Source organism: Sus scrofa, chromosome 7, assembly GCF_000003025.6.
Source record: "Sus scrofa isolate TJ Tabasco breed Duroc chromosome 7, Sscrofa11.1, whole genome shotgun sequence".
NCBI lineage: Eukaryota > Metazoa > Chordata > Mammalia > Artiodactyla > Suidae > Sus > Sus scrofa.
This window is the reverse complement of record NC_010449.5, coordinates 39,168,991-39,194,263: the sequence shown is the minus strand read 5'-3', so window position 1 is coordinate 39,194,263 and position 25,273 is coordinate 39,168,991. Positions and strand designations below refer to the sequence as shown.

The window sequence follows — 25,273 nt, the reverse complement described above, 5'->3', positions numbered from 1 at the left end:
TCCCTCGGCACATGGAGGTTCCCAGGCTAGGGGTCTAATCGGAGCTGTAGCCTCCCGCCTTTGCTAGAGCCACAACAACGTGGGATCCGAGCCACGTCTGCAACCTACTCCACAGCTCATAGCAACACCAGATCCTTAACCCACTGAGTAAGGCCAGGGATCGAACCCACAACCTCATGGTTCCTAGTCAGATTGGTTAACCACTGAGCCATGATGGGAACTCCTCTTTTTTTTTTTTTTTTTTTTTTTTTTTTTAAGGGTCATACCCATAGCATATGGCTAGGGGTCAAATCAGAGGTGCAGCAACACGGAATCCAAGACGCGTCTGGATCACAGCTCATGGCAATACCCGATTCCGGACTTATAGAATGAGGCCAGGGGAGTTCCCATCGTGGCGCAGTGGTTAACGAATCCGACCAGGAACCATGAGGTTGCGGGTTCGGTCCCTGCCCTTGCTCAGTGGGTTAATGATCTGGCGTTGCCGTGAGCTGTGGTGTAGGTTGCAGACGCGGCTCGGATCCCGAGTTGCTGTGGCTCTGGCGTAGGCCGGTGGCTACAGCTCCGATTCAACCCCTAGCCTGGGAACCTCCATATGCCGCGGGAGCAGCCCAAGAAATAGCAACAACAACACCAACAACAAAAAGACAAAAAGACAAAAAAAAAAAAAAAAAGAACGAGGCCAGGGATCGAACACATGTCCTCATGGATACTGGTTGGGTTCGTTACTCCACAGACACAATGGGAACTCCTGGAGGAATCAGTGTTTTGTTTTTTTTTGTTTGTTTGTTTTGCTTTTTGGGGCTGCACCTGTGGCATATGGCACTTCCTGGGCTAGGGATTGAATCAGAACTACAGCTGCTGGCCTACGCCACAGCCATGCAGGATCTGAGCCACATCTTCGACCTACACCACAGCTCACAGCAACGCCGGATCCTTAACCCACTGAGTAAGGCCAGGGATCGAACCTGCATTCTCATGGTTGCTAGTCAGATTTGTTAACCACTGAACCAGGATGGGAAATCCATAACCAGTCTTTAAGAAACTTGCTAACCTTGTGTCTCAGACTAGACTGCACTTCGGGAGCAGGTGGGGGAAGTGATTCTTCAGGAGGCAGTAGGGTGGTGGCGGGGGGGGGGGACGACAATGAATCAATGGGGCAGTTGCCTGAGTTTAGTCTTTGAAGGCACACAGGAGGCCGGGGGGCAGCACTGGCACAGAGAATCAGTCCCCAGACCCAGGAAGACTGGACTCCCAGCCCTCCCACTAAGCACGAGCAGGGTGAGGGGGTTTAGTGCCAGTGGAAGGAAGCCTCTGAGCATGCACCGCAGGAGGAAAGGAAGTGAGTGACCCCAGGAAGCGGAAAGCACACAGACACGGGAGAGATTCTGATTCATTTGGGGGTTAGATGCATCAGTCTCTAATCTGAGGGAATTTGGAGGCTGTCTCTAGGCAAGAGGCTGAGATGCTTGCTTGTTCAGTTCCCCAGAAGGGGACATCAGAGAGAGATCTGGAAGGAGGGGAGAAGTACAGTTGACGGTGCTGCTGGTGGCCTCAGTCTTCAAGCTGGGGGCACCTGGGGCAGAGACTCAAAAGTCAAGGACAGGAGGACCAAGTTTCCCTCCCTTCCTCCCTCCCTCCCGTGAGGACAATAGCTTGGCAGGCAGCAAGCTCATTTTTCTAAAAATAAGAATGGTTTGAATCTGAGCACCTTTTTTGGGGCAGGGCGGGAAGGGTGGGGGAGCCATGCAGAATGTGGAATGTGGAAGTTCTCACAGGGCCTGGGATCGAACCTGAGCCATAGCAGTGACGACACTGGATCCTTAACCTGCTGAGCCACCAGGGAACTCTGTGAACCCTATTTTTTTTTTTCTTTCTTTCTTTTTAGGGCTGCACCTGCAGTATATGGAAGTTCCCAGACTAGGGGCAAAGCAGAGCTGCAGCTGCCGGCCTACACCACAGCCACAGCAACACGGGATCTGAGCCTCATCTCTGACTACACCACAGCTGATGGCAATGCCATGATGCCTAACTCACCAAGTGGGTTAAACCCATGTCCTCATGGATACGAGTGGGTTTCTTTACCACTGAGCCATAATAGGAACTCCCGAGAACACTCTTTTCTTTTTTTTTTTTTTTTGCCTTTTTGCCATTTCTTGGGCCTCTGCCATGGCACATGGAAGTTCCCAGGCTAGGGGTCGAATCAGAGCTGTAGCTCCTGGCCTATGCCAGAGCCACAGCAACGTGGGATCTGAGCCGCGTCTGTAACCTACACCACCGCTCACAGCAACACCGGATCCTTAACCCACAGAGCAAGGGCAGGGACCGAACCCGCAACCTCATGGTTCCTAGTCGGATTCGTTAACCACTGAGCCACGACAGGAACTCCCCATGAACACTCTTAAGGCAGGAATGAACTCACCTGTTTCACAGTCCTTACCCCTCTCAGCTGCACACCCAGGAGGGGCAGTTCATTTCTAGGACCTGCTCTCTCTTGCAGGTGTTGGACTTTGGAGCTCTGAGACCCCAGTAGTGCCACCTTTGGAGACCCCAGTTTGAGGGAGGAGAGGGAGAGGAGGCTCTGGGCCCTGTGGCTCAGCCCGCTCCTTGGATGCTGCTCTGGGTACCGCTCTCTGTTAACGGTTCACAGGCAGAGACCCTTGTGCCTTAAGCATCCCTGGCACTGCCCATAAATGCCAACAATGCCCTCTAGCTTCTGTGACAACCTCGATTTTCTAAATGCTCCTTGGAGGTGGGGTGGTATCACCCCAACTGAGAGTTACTGGGTGCCCCTCTTTGGTGCTGAGGAGACGACTCACACCCCCGCCAGTCTTTTTCTGCCATAGAAACACAGAGACTCAGAAGCCAGTGGCATGTTGTTAATTATAATAATGCCCCCGAGTGAGGGGAAGAAGAGGGGGGCCATGAGGCAGGAGGGCATGAGCAGGACAGGAAGCATGGACAGTCTCCCCAGCCAGGGGACACTGGGGAAGTGTCAATTAACCTCAGTGAAATAGACTCAGAAAGGAAGACTGGGGGGGAATCCAGCCACTAGATGGCTGGGGTTAGAGAGAAGCACTTGGAGCTGGGAGGGTGAGCCTGGAGGTCCCTCGGCTGGAGTGAGCATGGCGTCTGGGGCCCATTCCATCAGCAGAGACAGCAGAGCTGAGCGTGGCAAGGGGTACCCCGTCCTCCAGGCCAGAACCCCGGGGGGCTGGTGCTGGTGGTGGCAATAGGAAGCCAGGCTCCTGCAGGGACTCTATCCCCACATGGTTATCTGCAGCCACTGTGGGGAGAGAGGATCTCAGAGGATGGGAGAGGTGGGTGGGGCAGGGGGGCAGGGGCTGAGGGGGGCGGGGGGGGCAGGGAAGGGCAGGTGGAGCCATGGGTTGAGGTGCCCCAAAATCACTTCTTTGTACCTGGTTCAGGTTCAAGCAAATCTGGCCAGTATTATTGGGGTCCATGGTTAGAAAGTACGCTGTTTTGGGTGGGGAGGAGGCAAAGGGAGAAGGGGTCCATGGTTAGAAAGTATGCTGTTTTGGGAGTTCCCATTGTGGTACAGCAGAAATGAATCTGACTAGGAACCATGAGGTTGCAGGTTCCATCCCTGGCCTCGCTCAGTGGGTTAAGGATCTGGCGTTGCTGTGAGCTGTGGTGTAGTTTGCAGACGTGGCTTGGATCTGGCCTTGCTGTGACTGTGGCATCGGCTGGCAGCTGTAGCTCCAATTCAACTGCTAGGCTGGGAACCTCCATATGCTGTGGGTGTGGCCCTAAAAAGAAAAAAAAAAAGAAAGAAAGAAAAAAGAAAGTACGCTGTTTTGGGGGGAGGGGCAAAGGGAGAGGGGTTGGGAGCCGAGTCAGGCATCTGCAAGACCCATTCCCCACAAAGGGAGGACATCAGAAAGGGAGGCAGAAGCTACTCCTTCCTGCTCCCCAGCTAAACCCCCAGCCCAGCAGAGGATGAATGACAAGGACTCCCACAGCCTCCCTAAGAACCAGGCCGAGTTCTGAGTGCTCTCAAAATACTATCTCTTGTAACGTGTACGCCCATCCCAGGTGAGCTCTACTGCTAGCTGCAGTCACAGATAAGGCAGACAGAGGCACAGAGAGATAAATGCCTTGCTCAAGGCCAACAGAGCCAGCAAGTGGAGGGGCTGGGATTTGAACTCAGAGCATCCATGCCCCAGAAAGAGGAGTGCTTCTGGAGCATGGCTTCTTGTGGGGGAAAGTGGGAGAAAGCCGGTGGTCCCATGGCCTAGGGTGGGGGTGGGCAGGAGTCTGACTCACTGAACATGGCCTTCAGCCTCAGGAAACAGCTGATGAAGCTGTCAAAGTCCAAGATCATGTCGTCATTTGCATACCTGGCCACCAGCACCTGTGTCACCTTGTTACTGAGTTTGATCCCTGGGAGAGAGAACAGTACCAAGGCGGAGAGTCCAGCCTCCTGGCCACTGTCTCCCCCGTCCCTGCCCCGAAGCCCTTTCCCTGCCCCCCCAGCCACCTGCTCTCTCAATTGCCAAGCGCATCTCATAGGAGTTCAAGGTGCCTGAATGGTCCTGGTCACACTCTTGGAAGATGTCCTGAAGGGACAGACAGATGCTGCAGGGCTGTGTGCGTGGTGTGGTGGTTAAAGGGATGAAAGGCTGAAGCAACTGCTTTCCAAGACCCTGGGGGGCCCCCACGTTGTCTTCTCCCCCCACGCCCCAGCTTGCTGCTTCCTCTCTACCCCATCCCCAGCTCCAGTATTCCTATCACCTGGTGAGTGTAGGATTAGTTCTTGGCATCCTGGCACCCTGGTACCGCTGCCTGAGGCTTCCTGCCTGTATCCTTTATGTTGGCCAATACCTGGACTGTACTTATTACTGAATACTTTGACTAGTTAATAACAAACACATCAGAGTTCCCACTGTGGCTCAGCAGAATCAAATCTGACTACTATCCATGAGGATGCAGGTTCGATCCCTGGCCTTACTCAGTGGGTCAAGGATCCGGTGTTGCCATGAGCTGTGGTATAAGGTCACAGACGCGGTTCAGATCTGACATTGCTGTGGCTGTGGTGTAGACCAGCAGTTACAGCTTGGATTCGACCCCTAGCCTGGGAACCTCCATAAGCTGCAAATGTGGCCCTAAATAGTAAAACAAAACAAAACACCGAAAGATAAGAAAAATAACCAACACATCAACAGCTCCATCCTGCTGTGTGTGTGTGTGTGTGTGTCTAGTCAGGGGCTCCTGTTCCAGCCTCATCCTTACTAGTCCTCATTTCTCCTGATAGCCTCTTTCTCTGCCCCATAAACGGGCCCCCCTCAAGGCCCTTTACCGTCCATTTCTTGATTTTTCTCCACAGGATCTGGAACTCCTGAAGCCCCAGTTTGCCAGAGCTGTCTTTCTAGGAAGGGCGGGTAGTCAAGGATATCCGAGGAGAGGCTGGAGGGCGTCCTGGGGGTTGGGAAGTGAAGGGGCTCACGGAGGTGACGCACCAGGGTCCTGTATGGTAACTATGGTTACAGCCAGCCGGTCTGGCATATTTTGCTACCCCAGAGCCTAATTCCTACAACCTCAGGGGCCAGGCTCAGGGGTAGGGGGCTGGGCGGGACAGCGCTGGATAGGACTGCCCACTGGACTGGAAGATACATCCAAGAGGTTGATCATACAGCGGCACACGTCCAGGCTGAAGCCTTTGGTTTTGAGGTGTCTGACTGAGGGAGGCAAGGGGCAGGAAGGAGAGGAGGAGTGAGTAGCGGGTTGATGGGATGTGGGGGGAACAGGGGTGGGGGGCGGGGTGGGTCAGGTGGGGCGCCGGCTGTGGGGCAGGGGTGGTGAGTAGGGGGTGGGGGACTCACATTTGGATGCCACCTTATTGAGCAGCTTCTGCAGCTCGTACACGCCAATCTCCTTATCCTAGGAAGGGGAGCCCTAAACCTCTACTCTGGCCCCTTCAGCCCACTCGCATCCACCTCCTTTCAGCCCCCAGCCCTCTGTGCCTCACCTCTCCACCAGCCACTATCTGAAACAAATGGAGAAAGTTCTGGTCTATTTCATTCTCCGAGATGGTCTCCTGGGGGGCAAAGAAGGGGAGGAGACTCAGTCCAGAAAGTTCCTCCACACCCCCACCTGCTGCCTCCAAGCCCCCAGCCCCACAGCCTCCCCTCACCTCTTGCAGAAGCTGAGTGCAGTTGGCTTCATCCAGTTCCCTGGGCAAGAGTGGGTGAAAGCTGGGGGTGAGCAGGGGTGGGGGTGGGGGGCAGAGAGACGGGGATTCCAGTGGGTGGGGCGTCGGGAGATCCTGTCAGGTGCCTGGGCTCTGTGGGATCTGGGTTCTGGTTCTGGCTCTGCTACTACCTGGGACTTCCCTGCCTTGTGCCTCAGTTTTCCCGTCTGTAAAATAGGGACAGAGTGAGGATGGGGCCAGGTGACTGCTCCCTGAGCCTGCCATCGTACAGCTCTGGGGCCGGGAGCCTTGGAACCGTCAGGTGGGGCCCCTCACCAGGACTCGCTGTGCTTCTCGCTGAAGACCCGGAGCAGGAAGTCGGCATCCTTATGCGGCTCAAAAGTGGAGGGGATGATGATATATTCGCCTGGAGGCAACCGGAGGTGATTGCTCACCTCCCGGGAATTGGTGAAGATCTCTGAGAAGCCCAGGTCCTGATACTTCTCGAAGAAGTCCCTTTTCAAGTGGATATCCTGGAGGTTCTGAAACTGTATGTGCCCTGGGGGTGGGTACCGGGCCCAAGGGGGGTGGGAGGGGGAGGGGTGGAGGGATCCCCACCATGAGGCCTGGCTCGGCAGGGCCAAGAGGTCTGGACACTGCCCAGCTGGCAGGTAACCACGGTGTGCTCACTTCCTTTCCTGACTCCTGCCGGGGGACTGACCCAGTGGCCCCCAGAGCCTTTCCTAGAATTCTACCCCTTGCCCACCCAGGTGCAGCCAGAGGTGGGGTGGCCCAGGATCAAGCCCCATGTCTTGTGTACCTCCTTCGGGATCTGGAAAGGGAAGAGAGAGGAGGGTTGGATCCTCAGAATGGTGAAGGGGCTCAGGCCAGTGGAAGCCGGGTGTGTGTTTAGGGGAGGGGGCTGTGTCAGGGGCACTAGGATGCTGGTGGTGGGGAGGTGCGTGGGCTCTAATAGCTAAAAGTCCCAGCATTGATAACCCTTCAGCTACTGACAGCAGAGTATGGTTTACACAAAATTTTGCCAGGAGAAGATGTTTCTTTTTATTGATTAAAAAAATTTTTATTTTTTTCTTTTTAAGGCTGCACCTGCGGCATATGGAAGTTCCTAGGCTAGGGGTTGAATCAGAGCTACAGTTGCCGGCCTACGCCGGGGCCACAGCAATGCCAGATCCGAGCTGAGTCTGCAACCTACACGCCAGCTCCTGGCAATGCTGGATCCTTAACCCACTGAGTGAGGCCAGGGATCGAACCTGTGTCCTCATGGATACTAGTCAGGTTCATCGTTGCTGAGCCACGATGGGAACTCCCCGGGGCGGGGGGTTTAAAAAAAATTTTTTTTGGCCTAGCCCATGCATGTGGAAGTTCCTGGGCCAGGAATCAAACCCCAGCTGCTATAGTGATGATGCTGGATCCTTAACCTGCTGTGCCTTAAGGGAACTCCCAGGGGGAGATTTTTACCACTGCAGGTTAAGAATGGGAAATGGAATCCTTCAGAGTGAGATAACTTGCTCAATCTCACACTGCTGGACAGTGGAGGACCTGGGATTAAAAAAAAACTGGGAGAGCATTTTCCTTTAAGCACTCACCTCCTGTTGGAAGTTAATAGGGAATTATTGAAATCAGGGGATGAGCACATAGAAGTTTGTTAAAAAAGGCGAGTTAAACGAAGATAAATAGGTTGCTTGGGGTTCCTGTTGTGGCTCATCAGGTTTAGAACCTGACATAGTATCCCTGAGGATTCGGGTTTGATCCCTGGCCTCTTTTAGTGGGTTAATGATCTGGCGTTGTCGTGAGCTGTGGTGTAGGTTGCAGATGCTGCTCAGATCTGGTGTTGCCATGGCTGTGGCGCAGGCCAGCAGCTGTGGCTCCCGTTCAACCCCTAGCATGGGAACTTCCATATGCCGTGGGTGCATCTATAGAAAGAAAAAATAATAAAATAAAGATAAAATAGCTGCTCTCTTCCAGGGATGTCCCCAAACCTTTAATATGCTGATGGCACTGGAGTGTGTGAATATAGCCTTTCCTGGAAGGGCTGCTTCTAACCTTGGCAATGGCTTCAGGAGGTGTCTGTTAACCTGGGGACTCACAGCCTAGGAGGGGGACACTGCTGGTGTCTGCACTGTGCTTGATCGACACTCTGGGGCTGGTCTGGGGGCCGGCATATGGGAGGGGTTCCATGAATATCGTTGACCATGTTGAATGGATAAGTGGGCGTTTCTAGGAGTTAGTGAAGCTGCATGTGGGATCCTTTTGACAGGGATTTCTCTTGGCCGCCTGATACTTGATATGCTTCCCAGGGGGGCATCTGTGGGGAGCCTGGGGGTTGTGGAGAAATCCGAGTGTGTGGGAACGGGGACCCCACCTCTCTGGGGCCCAATCTCCTTCCTCTTCATTAAAGGCCTTACTACTCGAAAGGCCTTTGTCTTTTTTTTTGTCTTTTTAGGGCCGCACCCTCAGCATATGGAGGCTAAGTGTCCAATTGGAGCTTCAGCTGCCAGCCTGCACCACAGCTACAGCAACCCCAGATCCGAGCCGGGTCTGCAACCTATACTACAGCTCATGGCAACACCGGATCCTCAACCCACTGAGCAAGGCCAGGAATCGAACCCGCAACCTCATGGTTCCTAGTCATTTCTGCTGAGCCAAGACGGGAACTCCTCAAGAGGCCTTTGGAACAATGCTTGGCACAGATGAAGTGTGTGTGTTGCTCCCTAAGTGTTTCAGATTAAAAGCAACACATGTGCAAGAAAAATCAGGACTGTGGAGGAGATGGGAGGGCGTCACTGTTGTTGGCAGGGGGCGGAGGTGGGCAGTGGCCCCACAGGGGAGGCCATGGGGTGGGGGCAGGGAGCAAGAGTGGCTGGGGGACCAGCTGGGTGCTCACCGTGTAGATGACAAAGCCGATGGTCTGCAGCTGGGCTCCGTGCGGCCGCCCCCGTCTCCAGTTCTTCTGCATCAGGGCCACCAGGCAGGTGCAGACGGCTTCCTCGGCCTCTGGGTCATCGTCATCCTCCTCGGGGAGAGAGAGCTTAAACTGGGGGTTGGTCCAGAACGTGTCTGTGGAGGAAACAGGTCCGGACGGCTCTGTACTCCCCCTCGGGAATGGCCTTTCCAGCCACGTGGCTGCCTCCTCAACAGGACCCGGGGGGATCTGATGGCCCCTGACCCCTGTGACCTCCCCCCCAGGCCTGCTTGTGGGGTGAGTCAGTGGCCCATCCCTTGCTCCCTGTGCCCGGAGTCCCCTGTGCCCACCGAGGTGGCTCCTGCAGCCCCCCGCAGTGCTGCCCCTCCGCCAGCTGCCCTCGTAGAAGGTGGTGTGCCAACAGCTCTTGTAGTCAGAGAGTGTGTCAGGCATCAGGTTACAGATTTCCAGGAGGGTGAAGTTGTCCAGGAAATCTTGGTAGGACATCCTGTGGTGGAGGGGACAGCGCCATCAGCAGCACGCAGCCCCCCCGCCAGCCTCCCCATCCAAGGCACAGGTGGGACAGGGTGTGGGGACAGAGGCGGTCCCATCCAAGCGGCACTGACCAGAACTCCCCGTCTTCCTTCCTGTGCAGCATCTGCCTCTGGAAGTCTGGGGACACCTCTTCCCACTCCTTGGCACTGGAGACGGGCAGTGGGAGGCGAGGGGCAGGGGTCAGGGGGCACCTTGTTCCTCCTCCAGGGATTCCCCCATCCCTGAACGTCCCGGTTAGATGGAGATTCTGGAGGGGTGGGGTTCACTTGCCCCGATGCCCAGGGGACTGGATGCCAATCAGTCCCCCTGTGGCATGGCCTTGGAGGGCCTGCATGTGCTCTACCCCTCACCCCAAGTGCTGGTCAGGGCCGCCTACTTGTCACTCCAGGCTCCATTCCACTCAATCCGGCCCCAGGGATTCCGGACCCGAATCAGTGTTACTGTCTTGCCGTGGTACCAGATCTGGGTGGAGGATGGACAAAGGTCAGGGGTGTAGGGTCAGCGAGGCTCTCCTCAGGCCCCTCTAGGTGGGGTGCTGTGGTCAGACTCACATCCTGAAGGCCGGTCACCGAGTAAGCATGTCCTTTTACCAGCATCCTCTGTGTCAGCGACTCCAAGTCGCTGTTGCTGGTGACCTACCGTACAGAGAGGAAGGAAACCAACTCAGGACCTGATCAGAGGGACGGGGGCACCAGAAAGAGAGGTGATGACTCTCTGGTTTCCTTTTCTAAGGAAATTAAACTTTGGGAGTTCCCAATGTGGCACAGCAGAAACGAATCCAACTAGGAACCATGAGGTTTCGGGTTCAATCCCTGGCCTTGCTCAGTGGGTTGGGGATTGGGCATTGCTGTGAGCTGGGGTGTAGGTCACAGATGGGGCTTGGATTTGGCGTTGCTGTGGCTGTGGTGTAGGCCGGCAGCTGTAGCTTTGATTTGACCCCTAGCCTGGGAATCTCCATATGCATATGCCACCCTAAAAAGTAAAAAAAAAAAAAAGCAAGAAAAGAAAATTAAACTTCGTATTTTCAAATGATTGTAGATTCACATGCAGTTGTAAGAAATAACATAGAGATGATGTTCTCGTTGTGGCCCAGTGGAACTGAATCCGACTAGGAACCATAAGGTTGCAGGTTCGATCCCTGGCCTTGCTCAGTGGGTTCAGGATCCGGCGTTGCCGTGAGCTGTGGTGTAGGCCGGCAGCTATAGCTTTAATTAGACTCCAGCCTGGGAACCTCCATATGCCGTGGGTATGGCCCGAAAAAGCAAAAAAAGAAAGAAAGAAAGAAAATTAAATTTCGTATTTTCAAATGATTGTAGATTCACATGTAATTGTAAGAAATAACAGAGAGATAGCCCTTGCACCCCTTATCTAATTTCCTTGGGTGGTGACATCTTGCAAAACTATAACACAATATCAGAACCAGGATCCTGATGTTGACACAATTTCACAATTGGCCTGTTTTTTTTCTGTCTTTTTTTTTTTTTTAGGGCCACACCTGTGGCATATGGAGGTTCCCAGGCTAGGGGTCAAATCAGAGTTGCAGTCACCAGCCTACACCACAGCCGCAGCAACACCAGATCCGAGTCACATCTGCAACCTAAGCTGTAGATTGAGACAATGCTGGATCCTTAATCCACTGAGCGAGGCCAGGGATCAAACTGACATCCTTATGGATGCTATGGGGGTTCTTAACCTGCTGAGCCCCCATGGGAACTCCACAATTTGTCTGTCTTATACAGGTCTTCACTTTTGCTTGTGCTTATTATGTGTGTTTTGTGCAGTGTTATCATATGTGTACTTTCCTGGATCCACCGCTGTAGTCACGATGCAAAGCAGCTTCATCAGCACTAGCATCCATCTTGCTGCCTTTGTTTGTTTTTTTTTTTTTTTTTTTTGGCTTTTTGGCTTTTTGCTATTTCTTTGGGCCGCTCCCTCGGCATATGGAGGTTCCCAGGCTAGGGGTCGAATAGGAGCTGTAGCCACTGGCCTACGCCAGAGCCACAGCAACGCGGGATCCGAGCTGCATCTGCAACCTACACCACAGGTTACTGCAACGCCGGATTGTTAACCCACTGAGCAAGCGCAGGGACCGAACCTGCAACCTTAAGGTTCCTCGTCGGATTCGTTAACCACTGCGCCACGACGGGAACTCCGTGCTGCCTTTGGATAACCAACATCCACCTCTTCTGACCTCTTCCCCAGCCTCTGACAACTCCAGACTCTGTGGCTCTCAGTTCTACAGAGTCGGAATTGTCAATTCCCAAATTTTTGTCATTTCAAGATTGTCACATAAATGGAATCATACAGTATGGAACCTTTGGGGATGGGCGTTTTTTTTATGCATTCCTTGAGATTCATCCAAGTTGTTGTGTGTATCAACAGTTCATTTCTTTTTATTTTTCAAATTTTATGTTATTGGAGTTCCCGTTGTGGCTCAGTGGTTAACGAATCTGACAAGCAACCGCGAGGACGCAGATTCGATCCCTGGCCTTGCTCAGTGGGTTAAGACTCCGGTGTTGCCGTGAACCGTGGTGTAGCTTGCAGAGAGGGCTCATATCCCATGCTGCTGTGGCTGTGGTGTAGGCCGGCGGCTACAGCTCCTATTCGACCCCTAGCCTGGGAACCTCCATATGCCGCGAGTGTGGCCCTAAAAAGCAAAAATAAATAAATAAATGGAATAAATAAATTTATTCCATTTATTTATTTGAACAAGTACTGGTTGGGCATCTATTGCATGGTAAGTACCATCTTAAGTCCTAGGACCCAGCAGTGAGTGAGACAGATAAGGTCACTGCCTTCATGGAATAGGAGAATTGTCGAGAGAAGCTAGGTCGTGAATGTACACACAGACAAGTAAGCCAGTTTCAGCTCATGATAAATGTTGGGGAGAAAATTAAATCAAAGTAAAGAAGCAATGAGTATAAGAGCAGCTAATTTAGATTGGGAGACAGAGAAGATTAGCCTGAGGAAGAGGCATTTGAACTGAAAAATGAAAGAGAAGGAGCTAGTTATGCAGGTATCCGAGGAAAGAGCTTTCTAGGTGACAGCAACAGGAGGTGCAAAGGCCCTGAGCCAGGACCAAGTACAGCTTACTTCAATGGAGCAGCCCATGAGGGAGGATCGCTCTATGCCCTTCCTAAGCATCCTCAGCAGGTTCTGAGGGGGTGTCTGGAGCTGGAAGCTCTGGGTCACGCCCCCCGTGAAGTCCTCAAAGCCTTCCATTGTGTTCCCCCCTGACAGTGCTTCATAGGATCCGTTCAGCCTGTGGGCACAGAGAGGGCACTGTTTGGGCTCTAGGAGGCAGTTGTGAGCTTGGACATCAGAGGGTGGGCTGAGGAGAGGGTAGGATGCTCTGCGGTCCCCATGCCTCTTCCCCTGATTCCAGCTGTCCCCATTGCTGCCAACGGTCAGGGCAGACCTGGAGGCCAGCCCAACCCCTTGGCTGGAGCACTCACTTGGCGTAGGCCTTCTCCAGCAGGGCGCTCCAGAACTCAGTGCGCTCGGCTGAGTGCACAAACACCAGCTTGCCATTCTTTGTGGGCAGCCGATCATCCACCACCACATCCATCCACTGGCCAAACTGCCAGATCTGCAGGTAGCAAGCTGAGTCTCAGCCGAGTGTGGGATATCTGTCTGTGCCAGGCCAAGAGTGCGCGCGCGAAGACACAAACACACACTCTCCCTCTCTCTCTCTCTCTCTCTCTCTCTCTCTCTCTCTCTCTCTCTCTCTCTCTCTCCCTCTCTCCTCCTTGCCTGAGGACTCTGTGACACAAGCGCCTTCTGGTGGCAGGTTCTGTGACACACCAGTTCAGAGAGCCCATCCCCTAAAAAGGCCTGAACCTCCCCAGCATCCTTATCTCCAGGTTCTGCCTGGGCTCCCGAGGGACCCGCCCACCTTTTGACCTTGAATGAACTTTAGGATGCCTGCCTTTCTCTCCTTCTCTCTTTCTTTCTTTCTTGTTTAATGGCTGCACGCATGGCATATGAAAATTCCCCAGACAGGGAGAGAATTCGAGTTGAAGCTGCAGCAATACTGGATCTTTAACCCACTGTGCTGGGCCAGGATCGAAGCCTCTGCTGCTGGATTCTTAACCCACTGTGCCACAGACTCCCGTCAAGGCTCAGTGGAAACGAATCTGGCTAGTGTCCATGAGGGTGCATGGCGTTGCTGTGGCTGTGGTGTGGGGCTCGGATCCCACATCGCTGTGGCTGTGGTATAGGCCGGCAGCTGCAGCTCTTGATTCGACCCCTAGCTTGGGAACCTCCATGGCTGCGAGGGCGGCCCTAAAAAGATGAGAAAAAAACCTCTTGTGATTTTTGGAAATATTTTATGACAGGAGGAATTTGTCCATATGTCGCTTAACTTAAAAGAACAGAGTCCAAAAATCACATGGCAGAAATTCCCAATGTCGGATACGCTCATACCTATACATATGCATATACATGTAAATGTGCATATACACGTGTGTATCTCCCCTGGAGGAAGAGACAGAGACAGAAGCAGGACAAGGAGAGGAAAAGGAGGAAGAGCCACAGACTGATAATTGTTTTCTTTGGAGGCTTTAAAAAATTAGCTTCCAGAGTTCCCACTGAGGTGCAGCGGAAACAAATCCAACTAGGAACCATGAGGTTTTGGGTTCGATCCCTGGCCTCCCTCAGTGGGTTAAGGATCCAGCGTTGCCGTGAGCTGTGGCATAGGCCAGTGGCTCCAACTCCAATATGACCCCTAGCCTGGGAACCTCCATATGCTGCAGGTGTGGCCCTAAAAAGCAAAAAAAAAAAAAAAAAGTTAGCTTCCATGATGTCTTCCAGTGAGCAGATGTTTTGCTGATAATTAGGCAAAAATCCATCGTAGTAAATGTCATTTTTCAAAAAGAATACGAAAAAGATGAACTTCAAAGCATGTACCAATTCTCTTTTTTTTTTTCCTTTGGTTTTTTCTAGGGCCGCTCCCCGCGGCATATGGATGTTCCCAGGCTAGAGGTCTAATCAGAGCTACAGCTGCCGGTCTACACCACAGCCACAGCAACTCGGGATCCAAGCCGCATCTGCGACCTACACCACAGCTCATGGCAACACCGGATCCTTAACCCACTGGTCCCTAGTCGGAACCATGACGGGAATCCAGCATGTGCACATTCTTTATCTTCTCTCTCTTCCTCTCTCTCCCTCCTCTCTCTCTCTCTCTCTCACACACACACACACATGCACGCACCCCTCGCACACAACTCTGGCTTTCAAATTGCCCTTCACCTGGAAGTGGAAGATGCCGGCATAGTTTTTCTTGAAGCTCTGGCCCTTGGGCACCACACGGTGGAAGAGTTTGGGGTACACGGTGAGGGAGCCGATGGCAGCCAGCAGCCAGCAGTCCCCTGGAGAGACAGAAGGGCTCCCCATGTAACTCAGAATCCAGACCCCAAGGAGCAGGAGCTGGCTCTGAGGGCCCCCCTCCCCCGCTAGAGAGGCCCTCCTGCTAAGGGCTGTTTGCGGGGGAAGCCAGCCGGGGGAGAGCGAGAGCGGAAGGGAAGGCTCTAGAGGTGAGAGCCTTCTCTTAGGTGAGAGACTCGCAAATGACAGTCAATCACTTTTGTTTTGGGATTGGGAGAGAAGGTATTTTCGGCCTTGGTCTTTTTTTTTTTTTTCTTTTTAGGGCTGTACCCTTTTTAGGCTGGCACATGGGGCTTCCCAGGCTGGGGATTGAATCAGAGCTACAGCTGCCGGCCTACACCACAGCCCGCGGCAACACGGGGGTCCAAGGCGCATCTGCCACCTATACCCCAGCTCACGGCAAAGCCCAATCCCCAACCCACTGAGCGAGGCCAGGGATCAAACCCGCAGCCTCACGGTTCCTAGTTGGATTCGTTTCTACTGGGCCATGAAGGGAACCTCTGGCCTTGGTCTTGCTTCTCCCTCTGGGACCTGCCTTTGGGGGTGGGCACAGTCAATTATCTCCCGTCCCTTGAACAAGGCCAGTCACCTTTCCCATGACCCCCACCTCTGTCTCATTATTAAACTGGGTCACCCCCATAATACTGGAGACCCAGGGGGCTCAGTCTGTACCCCAGCTGGGACACAGGGGCAGGATTCTTGGTCTGAGGTCATCTGCGGCCATCTCTCCTGCTGTGTGGGGGGGTGCCTCAGATCACAGGTGGGGCTGTGGAGGCAGGGTGGTGCCCTGTGTGGGGCCCAGGGCCTGGCTGAGGCTGAGGGCACTGGGAAAGCTTCTGTGATGACCAGGGCCTCCTGGCTGCCTGAGATGCCCTTGGAGGGAAGCATAGGGTGGGAAGGGAAAGTGAAGGATGCTCCAACTGCTATCATCAAAAGGGCACCTAGAAGAGGCATTTTCTCCTTCTGGAGCCCCTCCTGGAGCCCCAGCCCCTTCTGCTGCAGCCATGGGGCCTGAAGCCTCCTGGGCCTCTGCCCTGCCCACATCCTGCCCTTGCCTCTGCCCCAAAGAGGACAGAATTCAGCCTCAGAGAAAGCCCACCCTGGCCTTATCCCTAGAGATTCTTTTTTTTTTTTTTTTGATCTTTTCAGAGCCGCACCCATGACATATGACATTCCCAGGCTATGGGATCAACTGGAGTTACAGCTGCCGTCCCACTCCACACAGCCACAGCAATGCCAGATCCGAGCCGCGTCTGCGACCTACACCACAGCTTGCAGCAACTATGGAAAGTTAACCCACTGAGTAAGACCAAGGGATCGAACTTTCATCCTCATGGATACTAGTCAAATTCCTAACCTGCTGAGCCACAATGGGAACTCCATCCCTAGAGATTCAACGAGGGCTTTGGAGGAAACTGTGGGAAAGGATGGGGCTTAGGGAGGAAGGTATGTCTGGGGGCCTGTCCATGGGAGCCTGCAGGAGGGTGGGCTGCTCCTTTACCTGATACCCCAGACTGAGGAAGTCGTGGCACTCGCCGTGACCTTTTTTTTTTTTTTTTTTTTTTTTTGTCTTTTTAGGGCCGCACCTATGGCATATGGAAGTTCCCAGGCTAGGGGTCGAATCAGAGCTGCAGCTACCGGCCTACACCATAGCCACAGCAATGCCAGATCCCAGCCACATCTGGAATCTACACCACAGCTCATGGCAACACTGAATCCTTAACCCACTGAGCAAGGTGAGGGATTGAATCTGAGTCCTCATGGATTCTAGTCTGGTTTGTTATCACTGAGCCCTAACGGGAACCCCTCGCAGTGGCTTTAATATGTGCCCACAAGTCCTCTGATCATCCTCTCCTCAGGAGCAGGAGCCTAATTTCTCTCCCCTTGAGTGTGGGCTGGATTGTGCACTCATTACCACCAGCTTCTTGTGTGGACACTCTAGTGTCCTACAGGGAAGCCTGTGTGGCAGGACCTGAGGCTTCTTGCCAAGTGAGTGTGTCACCTTGGAAGGGGGCCCTCCCACTTCCATGAAACCTTCAGGTCACCGAAGCCCCAGGAGAGACCCTGAGCCAGACCCATCCAGCTATACTGCTTCTCAATTCCTGCCCTAGAGAAACGGTGAGATGATAGATATTTGTTGTTGCTTTAAATCACCAAGTCTAGGGAGTTCCCGTTGTGGCTCAGTGGTAACAAACCCAACTGGTATCTTGAGTGAGTCTTGGAGCAATCGATTGCCTAGCAATGGATAATATAGCACCCCAGCTTACTCCCAGACCCAGAGGGCAGCAGATGGGGGTGGAACTGGGATTAGGGGAAGAGCCTGGGAAATAGAAGAGCCTGTCTGAACCTAGAGCTGGCGGTCCCACAGCCTCAGATGACACTCTGGGAGTTCCCATTGTGGCTCAGCAGTAACAAACGTGACTAGTAACCATGAGGATGCGTGGGTTCAGTCCTTGGCCTTGCTCAGTGGGTTAAGGATCCAGCATTGTCATGAGCTGCACTGTAGGTCAAAGTTACAGCCTGGATCCTGAGTTGCTATGGCTGTGGTGTAAACTCGCAGCTGTAGTTCTGATTGGACCTCTAGCTTGGAAACTTCCATATGCCACGGGTGTGGCCCTAAAAAAAAAAAAAAAAAGAAAAAAAGAAAAAAGACAAAAAAAGACACTCTGACACTCCCCTACCTCAGCCCTCTTCCCCCATCCCCCCCAACCCCCAGCTTTCCTGCTCCCCGCTCACCAAGCACCCCCTGGCAGATGTCTGTCGGGCTGACCCCATTCACAATGAATTGAGGATTGCTGGTGATTTGCTGCAGTGAAGGAATAAAGGTTTCAGAGAGTTAGATACCCGGCCCCCCAAACCTCCCTCCTACCTCCAGGAAAAAAGCCCGCCTCTGGATTCTAGGGGGAGACATGGATGGCAGGCAGGGGGAGCTTGGCATGTGACATGGAGTCTGTGACAGCAAAGGTCAGGGAGTGGCCTTCCCGGATTGTCTGAGTGGTTTTGCTTAAGCGTGTCCGGAACCATCCCAGCCCTGATGCAGGTGGATCCTAGTGCAGGGCCAGATTGGGGGTGTGTGGAGATTATCCAAGCAACTGGGGTGTCACTAGAACCCCCGCCCCATGAGTCCGTGCCTCCCCTCCCAGTACCCACACTGGGTCGCTGCCAGCTGATGTTCTGCACATTTTTGGAGTTGGGGCCCAGTTCCCTGAAGCCCAGCGAACTGGGCTCGGCAGGGAATAAGGGATCTTCAAACAGCAGCCCCTTCCGTAGGCAGATTGCTCGCAGCTCCTCAAAGCTCTGGTTGTTGTAGTTCTCGGCATTGTGCTGCTGGCCCACACCTTTGGCCCTTAGTCGGCTCTGGGTTATGTGAGCCGCTATCCCCTTGTTAGTGATACTGGTCTCTGCTTAATAAGGAAAAGAGAACCCGATTAAAAAATGGACTGAGCGTGATCGGGGTTGGCAGACAAGAAAGAGGGCTTCCCCCTTCGATGGAAAGGGGGTACCCTCCTCCACGAGGGTCCCATGGCAGGTCAAGCCTCAGAGCACGGAGAGGTGGTGGCCGTGGAGGAAGCCAATCTGATAGAGGGGAAGGCGGAAGCAGATATTATAAAACAAACGAAACTTTGGACCAAAATCCCTGTTCAAAGAAACAAACAAAAGTGGAACCGAGCCTGTCATCATGACCCAAGGACTAAAAGGAAAAAGTGTGTTGCCTTTTTCAAATTTCCTGTTAAGTTCCCCTGCCATAATTTTTATGTTCTTGTGAGGAAAAACATAACATGTTAAATCATATTTGAGTTTATGACATTGCTTTCAACAAGCACATGTTAAATGTGTTAAGATGTGACATGTGTACTAGCGTTGTAATTTTCCAAGGAAGGGTGTCGCTAAAGGCCACTTCCTTTAAGATTTTTCCCCGTAAATGATGAGGCAAGCAATTCTAAGCTCTTCCACAAAATATCTAGCCACCTAAAATAGATGAATCCTCCTGCCTATTCAAACAAGCTAGCTATTAGAGGGTGGTTGGGGAATGCTCCTCTTAGGATTTCCAAATGTCTTCAAACAAAAATCTCCATGTTCTCAGTATGAAACACCTGAGATCAGATGCTTATATGTAAGGAAAGTGCTGTTCGCCCAGTAAACACTCAAAAAAACAAATGGACAATGGCCGTATTTTGCCTTTCTGACATTTCCTTGGGAATCTACAAGGAAACCCTTCCTTTCCCCCTCCCTCAATAAGACCTTTAAGTGTGTGTTAAGCAACTACAGAATACTAAATAAAAAGTTTGGCCAAAACCAAAAAAAAAAAAAAAAAAAAAAAAAAAAAGGGGGCTGAAGGTTGGCGTTCTTTTGTGGTGCAGCGGGCTAAGGATCTGGTGTTGTCATAGCAGGGGCTTGGGTGGCACAGGTTTGATCTCTGGCCTGGGAACTTCCACATGCTATGGCCAAAAACAAACAAACAAACCAAAAATGGGCAAAGGGGAGTTCCCTGGTGGTTAGCAGTTGAGGACTTGGAATTGTCACTGCCGTGGCTCCAGTTACTGCTGTGGCTTGGGTCCGATCCCCAGCCCGGGGAAATTCTGTATGCCTTAGGCACAGCCAAGTTAAAAAAACGGACAGAAGGAGTTCCCCTTGTGGCACGGTGGAAATGAATCCAATTAGAATCCCTGAGGATGCAGGTTGGATCCCTGGCCTCGATCACTGGGTTGGGGATCCGGCGCTGCCGAGAGTGAGCTGTGGTGTAGGTTGCAGACATGGCTTGGATCCTATGTTGCTGTTGCTGTGGCTGTGGTGCAGACTGGCAGCTGTAGCTCAGATTTTACCCCTAGCCTGGGAACTTCCATATGCCGTGGGTGCAGCGCTAAAAAAAAAAAAAGGATACAGGATTTGAATAGGTATTTTTATGAAGTATACATACAAATGACCAATAATCACATAAAAAAATCCTCAACATTGTTCATCATCAAACTCAAGTCAAGGAGTTCCCATTGTGGCTTGGCGGAAACAAATCTTACTAGTATCCATGAGGATGCAGGTTTGATCCCTGGCCTCGCTCAGTGGGTTAAAGATCCGGTGTTGCCATGAGCTTTGATGTAGGTCACAAATCCTCTGTTGCTGTGGCTGTGGTGTAGGCCAGCAGCTGCAGCTCCGATTTGACCCCTAGCCTGGGAACCTCCATATGTGGCGGGTACGACCCTAAAAAGACAAAAGACAAAAACCAAAAAAACCAAAAAAACAAAACGCAAGTCAAGGTCACAATGAGATACTGCTTCACACCCGCTAGGATGGCTATAATCCAAAAAGACTGGAAACATGCAGTGTTGGCGTGGAGGCGGTGAAACTGGAGCCCCTGTACCCTGCTGGTGGGAACGTACAAGGGTGCCGACACTTTGGAAGACAGTCTGGGCTCTCCTCAGTTAGACGTGGAATTACCATCTGATCCAGCGATTTCACCTCTAGGTCTGTGTACCCAAGAGAAATGAAAATATACACCCACACACAAACTTGTACAAAAATGTTCATAGCAGCATCATTCACAAGCACCAGAAAGTGGGAACAAAACACAAATGTCCATCAGCTGATGAATGAACACACAAAATGAGGAAAATAATTCAACCATAAAAAGACATGAAGTACTGGTGCAGCCACCACATGGATGATCGTTACACTAAGTGAAGAAGGTGGTGGTGGCAGAGGACCTCGTATTGTGTGGTTCCGATTATGTAAAATGCCCCAAATAGCCCAATCTATACAGAGAAGGGACTTGCACCTGTGCTTGCTTAGGGCTCAGGGGCTTGGGGATTGGAAGTTGATGGCTAAAGGCTATGGGGTTTCTTTGTGGGGAGAATGAAAATGTTCTAAAATTGATTGTGGTGATAGTGGCACAACTTCGTGAATTTCCTGAAAACCATGGAATCGCACACTTTCTTTACGTTTTCTTTCCTTTCGCCAGCCAATCGCTGTATGTGTGTACATACTCTGACTACAGCGTGTGTGATCCTTTTTCTTTCTTTTGAATGGCCACACCTGTGGCATATGGAGGTTCCTGGGCCGGGGAACACCAGATCTTTAATCCATGGTGCCCGGCCGGGGATCCACTCCTTGCCTCCACAGTGATCCGAGCCACTGCAGTTGGATTCTTAACCCACTGCATCAGAGCAGGAACTGAGAACTGCACGCTGTATTTATTTATTATTTATTTTGGTTTTAGGGCTGCACCTGAGGCTCATGGAAGTTCCCAGGCTAGGGGTCTAATCAGTTTCAGCTGCTGGCCTATGCCATAGCCACAGCAATGGGGGATCCTTAACCCACTGAGCGAGGCCAGGGATCAAACCTCCATCCTCTTGGATACTAGTCAGGTTCGTTACCGCTGAGCCATGACAGGAACTCCAGAACAACACACTTTAAATGGGTGAATTGTATGGTTTGTGAATCATATTTCAATTGAACTCTTTTAAAAAATGACCTTCAGGGGTTGGGGAGTAGCATATGCACCCTGAGGTATATGGAATGATTGGCCAACGGGACCTGCTGTACAGCAGAGGAAACCTCTACCCAATATTCTGTGATAATCCATATGGGAAAAGAATCTGAGAATGGGAGTTCCCACTAGGGAAAAATGGGATCAGAGTCATCTCGGGAGCTCTGGGTTGCAGGTTCGATCCCCAGCCTGGCACAGTGGCTGAGGGGTCTGGGGTTGCCCCCAGCTGGGGCTTAGATAACAACTTGGGCTTGGACCTGATCCCTGGCCCAGGAACTCCATATGCCTTGGGGTGGCCAAAAAAGGAAAAAAAAAAAAAGAATCTGAAAAAGAATGGATGTGTATACGTATAACTGAATCACTCTGTTGTGTAGCAGAAATTATCACAATGTCATAATTATTATTTTGTATATCATGTATTATATTATTTTATTTAATAATTATTATATTTATGTACATTAAATATAATATATTTATAATTAATTGCATTTAATTATATTATATTTAATTACTAATATATTTATTTAATAGTAAAATACACAATTATTTAATTATGTATTTTATTATTATTACCACGTCAATAAAACAACTCCTGAAAAATGACCTTCAGGAGTTCCCATCATGGCGCAGTGGAAACAAGTCTGACTAGGAACCCTGAGGTTGCAGGTTTGATCCCTGGCCTCTCTCAGTGAGTTAAGGTTCTGGCGTTGCTGTGTGCTGTGGTGTAGGTCGCAGATGTGGCTCAGATCTGCAGTTGCTGTGACTGTGGTGTAGGCCAGCAGCTATAGCTCCGATTGGACCCCTAGGCTGGGAACCTCCATATGCCAGGGTTGTGGCCCTCAAAAGCAAATAAAATAAAATAAAATAAAATGAGCTTCAGACCATGCAAATAGATAACTGCCTTTTGGGGAGAGTGAAAATTGGAATGTAGAGGGCAGGAGGGCTGAGGGGAAGGGGGTGCCCGTGGGGAAGGGTCCAGTTAGGGAATGGCCTAGTGGGTGGGATGGCTGGGTCTCAGAGGAACAGTCAGACGGGCCAACAGATCCCAGGCCAGTGGGTGGCAGGGGACCAGGACCCTCCTGTCCCAGAGCAACTGTGACCTCTTCCATCCTTCCTGAGTATTGCCCCCAGACTCCCACGGGACTGACTCCAACAGTGGACCCGGGGGGTGAATGCCGAGGAGGGGGAAGAGGAGGTAAGGCCCCAGAGCCGAGGTCCACCCTGAATCTCCAGTCCTACGCCACACAGGCTGGTCCCCTGGACTCCCCACATTCTCAGCTGCCTCTGGAATAAGGACGTGCTTAGGAGCAAAAGAGAAAGGATGTGGTCTAGGCTAAACAGAGTCCACTTGAGGCTGGGGTGTGAGAGGAATCCAGAGCGAGGCAAAGAGAGCGGCTGCAGAGGGGCAGGGGGCTCCTGGGCTGTCCGGAGGGGAGACTGGATTGGACCCCCCCAGAGGGCTGCGTTCCTCAGAGATGGGAGCTGGGGGTCTCAGCTGAGCATCTCCCTTGAGCTGACAGGCCAGGAGCAGGGTTAGAACAGCAGGGCTGACAGTCCAGAGGGCCTGCTCTGTGCTGGGCATGCCCACAGCTACCAGCACAGGAAGCTGGAGCCCTGAGCTTCATAGCTGCCCACGATCCCAGGGAGAGGGTGGGGGTGGACTGAGCCTGACTGCAGACCCAAGCTAGGCTTGTGAGCTTCATCCCTCCCTGCCCTTGAGGGAGGTGCCTCTCTCTGGCAGGAAGGTCGGGCCAGGGGACCTAACACCATCTCCCCATCTTCATCCTCAGCCAGCATTGCCAGCAGGGCAGGAGTGACTGTTCCTGGCCAGCTTGGTCTTATGGTTCCCAGAGAGGATAAGTCAGTGCTTCTCCCTGAGGAGAGGGGGTAGTCACGCCCCAGGAAGCACTTGGGTGATGTCTAGGGACTTTTTTTTTTTGTCTTTTGTTGTTGTTGTTGCTATTTCTTGGGCCGCTCCCACAGCATATGGAGGTTCCCAGGCTAGGGGTTGAATCGGAGCTGTAGCCACCGGCCTACGCCAGAGCCACAGCAACGCGGGACCCGAGCCGCGTCTGCAACCTACACCACAGCTCACGGCAATGCCGGATCGTTAACCCACTGAGCAAGGGCAGGGATCGAACCCGCAACCTCATGGTTCCTAGTCGGATTCGTTAACCACTGCGCCACGATGGGAACTCCTTTTTTTTTTTTTTTTTTTTTTTAATTTGACCACCCCATGGCATACAGAGTCCCTGGGCCAGGGATCAGATCTGAGAGACAGTTGTGACCTAAGCCACAGCTTTGGCAACACCGGATCCCCAATCCACTGGGCCAATCCCTATGTGCCACAGTGGGAACTCCTGTCTAAGGACAATCTTGCTTGTCCTGACTGGGGTGTGGGGCAGGGGAGGCGACTGGCATCCAGTAGGCAGAGGCCAGGGATGCTGCTGAACATCCCACAGTGCACAGGACAGCCCCCGCGACGAAGAAATATCTTGTCCCCAAATGTCAAGTGTGAAGAGTGAGAAATCTGGGTCAAGAGAATGGGCCAAGGCCCCACCAGCAGGGGAACCGTCTGTACCTGTCCCTGCCCCCGGGGCTGTCCGAGGCCTCTGCCTGGCTGCCCCCAGAAGTGAGTGTGCCAAGCCCGCAGGATGGGAGTCCAGAAGGACCACTGAAGGGGTGGATGTCCACGTACATCATGGTCTCAAGTTGATGAGGATTAAATGTCGCCTCCCTCATCTCCCTGGAGTTCTCTGTCCCTGGACCATCGCCCAGCCCAGGAGTCCTTACTCACTGTCCTGACTCCGAACCTGCCTAAGGTCCTGCATACTCAGGCCACCCTCTGCGCTCCTGACTCAGCGGCTGGCAGGGTGGGCTCACGCATATCGTGGACACACTGAGACTGATGGACAGACAGACAAGACTGGTTGGCGGGGTTGGGGTCGGGTGTCGGGAGGCCGATGGGCAGGGCATGTGTGAAAACAGGGAGTGAATGGATACGGGGGCACTTTCTGTCCCAGGCGTACATGTCGTCTCCCCATCAGATGGGGACCTGTTGATTAAGTGACAGCTCAACTTCCGGAGCAGAGAGGAAACAAAGGTGTTGCCCGGACTGGGTTTGGGGTCTTCCTCTTGTCCCCCGTCCCCAAGAAGCCCAGAGACTGAGGCTAGGGTGCCCCTTATTTCTCTCTCTCTTTTTTTTTTTTTTTTGTCTTTTTGCTATTTCTTGGGCCGCTCCCGCAGCATATGGAGGTTCCCAGGCTAGGGGTCCAATCAGAGCTGTAGCCACCGCCCTACGCCAGAACCACAGCAACGCGGGATCCGAGCCGCGTCTGCAACCTACACCACAGCTCATGGAAACGCCGGATCGTTAACCCACTGAGCAAGCGCGGGGACCGAACCCGCAACCTCATGGTTCCTAGTTAGATTCATTAACCACTGCGCCACGACGGGAACTCCCCCCTTATTTCTCTTAATGGCCCCTGGAGGTTCTGTCCCACAAGCCTGGTGCCCAGACTGGGACATCGGGGTGGCTGCCCCCCTCCTCTCCTCATCGCCAACACTCGGTGGAAACAAGGAGGTTGGGCTCCCAAAGGTCTGACCAGCCACCGCCTGTTCTTTCCCGAGTTGGCTGCGGGAGAGGCCCAGTTCCCGTGCCTTGGGAGCATCCAGTGTGACAGAGGGGGACACAGCCCTTTCCCTGGGGGGAGGCCCAGGTCTGCCAGGCACAGCAGTAGGACAAACCCCATCAGCGCCTACCTGGGGAGGGCAGCAT

General features: G+C 52.6%; 1 protein-coding gene across 1 annotated transcript; it reads right to left on the bottom strand.

Moving 5' to 3' along the window:
- Nucleotides 2,330-25,273, bottom strand: CAPN11 (calpain 11). Its single transcript, XM_021100038.1, has 22 exons — nt 25,258-25,273; nt 18,165-18,415; nt 17,751-17,820; nt 14,880-14,998; nt 13,082-13,215; nt 12,720-12,888; nt 10,178-10,261; nt 10,003-10,088; nt 9,698-9,772; nt 9,422-9,579; nt 9,054-9,226; nt 6,969-6,980; nt 6,485-6,696; nt 6,152-6,191; nt 5,987-6,055; nt 5,841-5,898; nt 5,632-5,696; nt 5,318-5,386; nt 4,499-4,577; nt 4,285-4,401; nt 3,417-3,475; nt 2,330-3,283 (listed from the first exon to the last, which is right to left on the bottom strand). Exons 1-22 carry the CDS (start codon nt 25,271-25,273, stop codon nt 3,257-3,259), a joined length of 2,142 nt encoding a protein of 713 aa, XP_020955697.1. The 3' UTR covers nt 2,330-3,256.

What these genes read in the sequence shown, in the direction of transcription:
- CAPN11 (XM_021100038.1), bottom strand. An exon ending in CATCTGCCAGGGGGTGCTTG is followed by an intron (nt 14,999 to 17,750) that starts GTGAGCGGGGAG and finishes CTGTCTCTCCAG; the next exon opens with GGGACTGCTGGCTGCTGGCT. An exon ending in GAGAAGCACAGCGAGTCCTG is followed by an intron (nt 6,192 to 6,484) that starts GTGAGGGGCCCC and finishes ACTCTTGCCCAG; the next exon opens with GGAACTGGATGAAGCCAACT.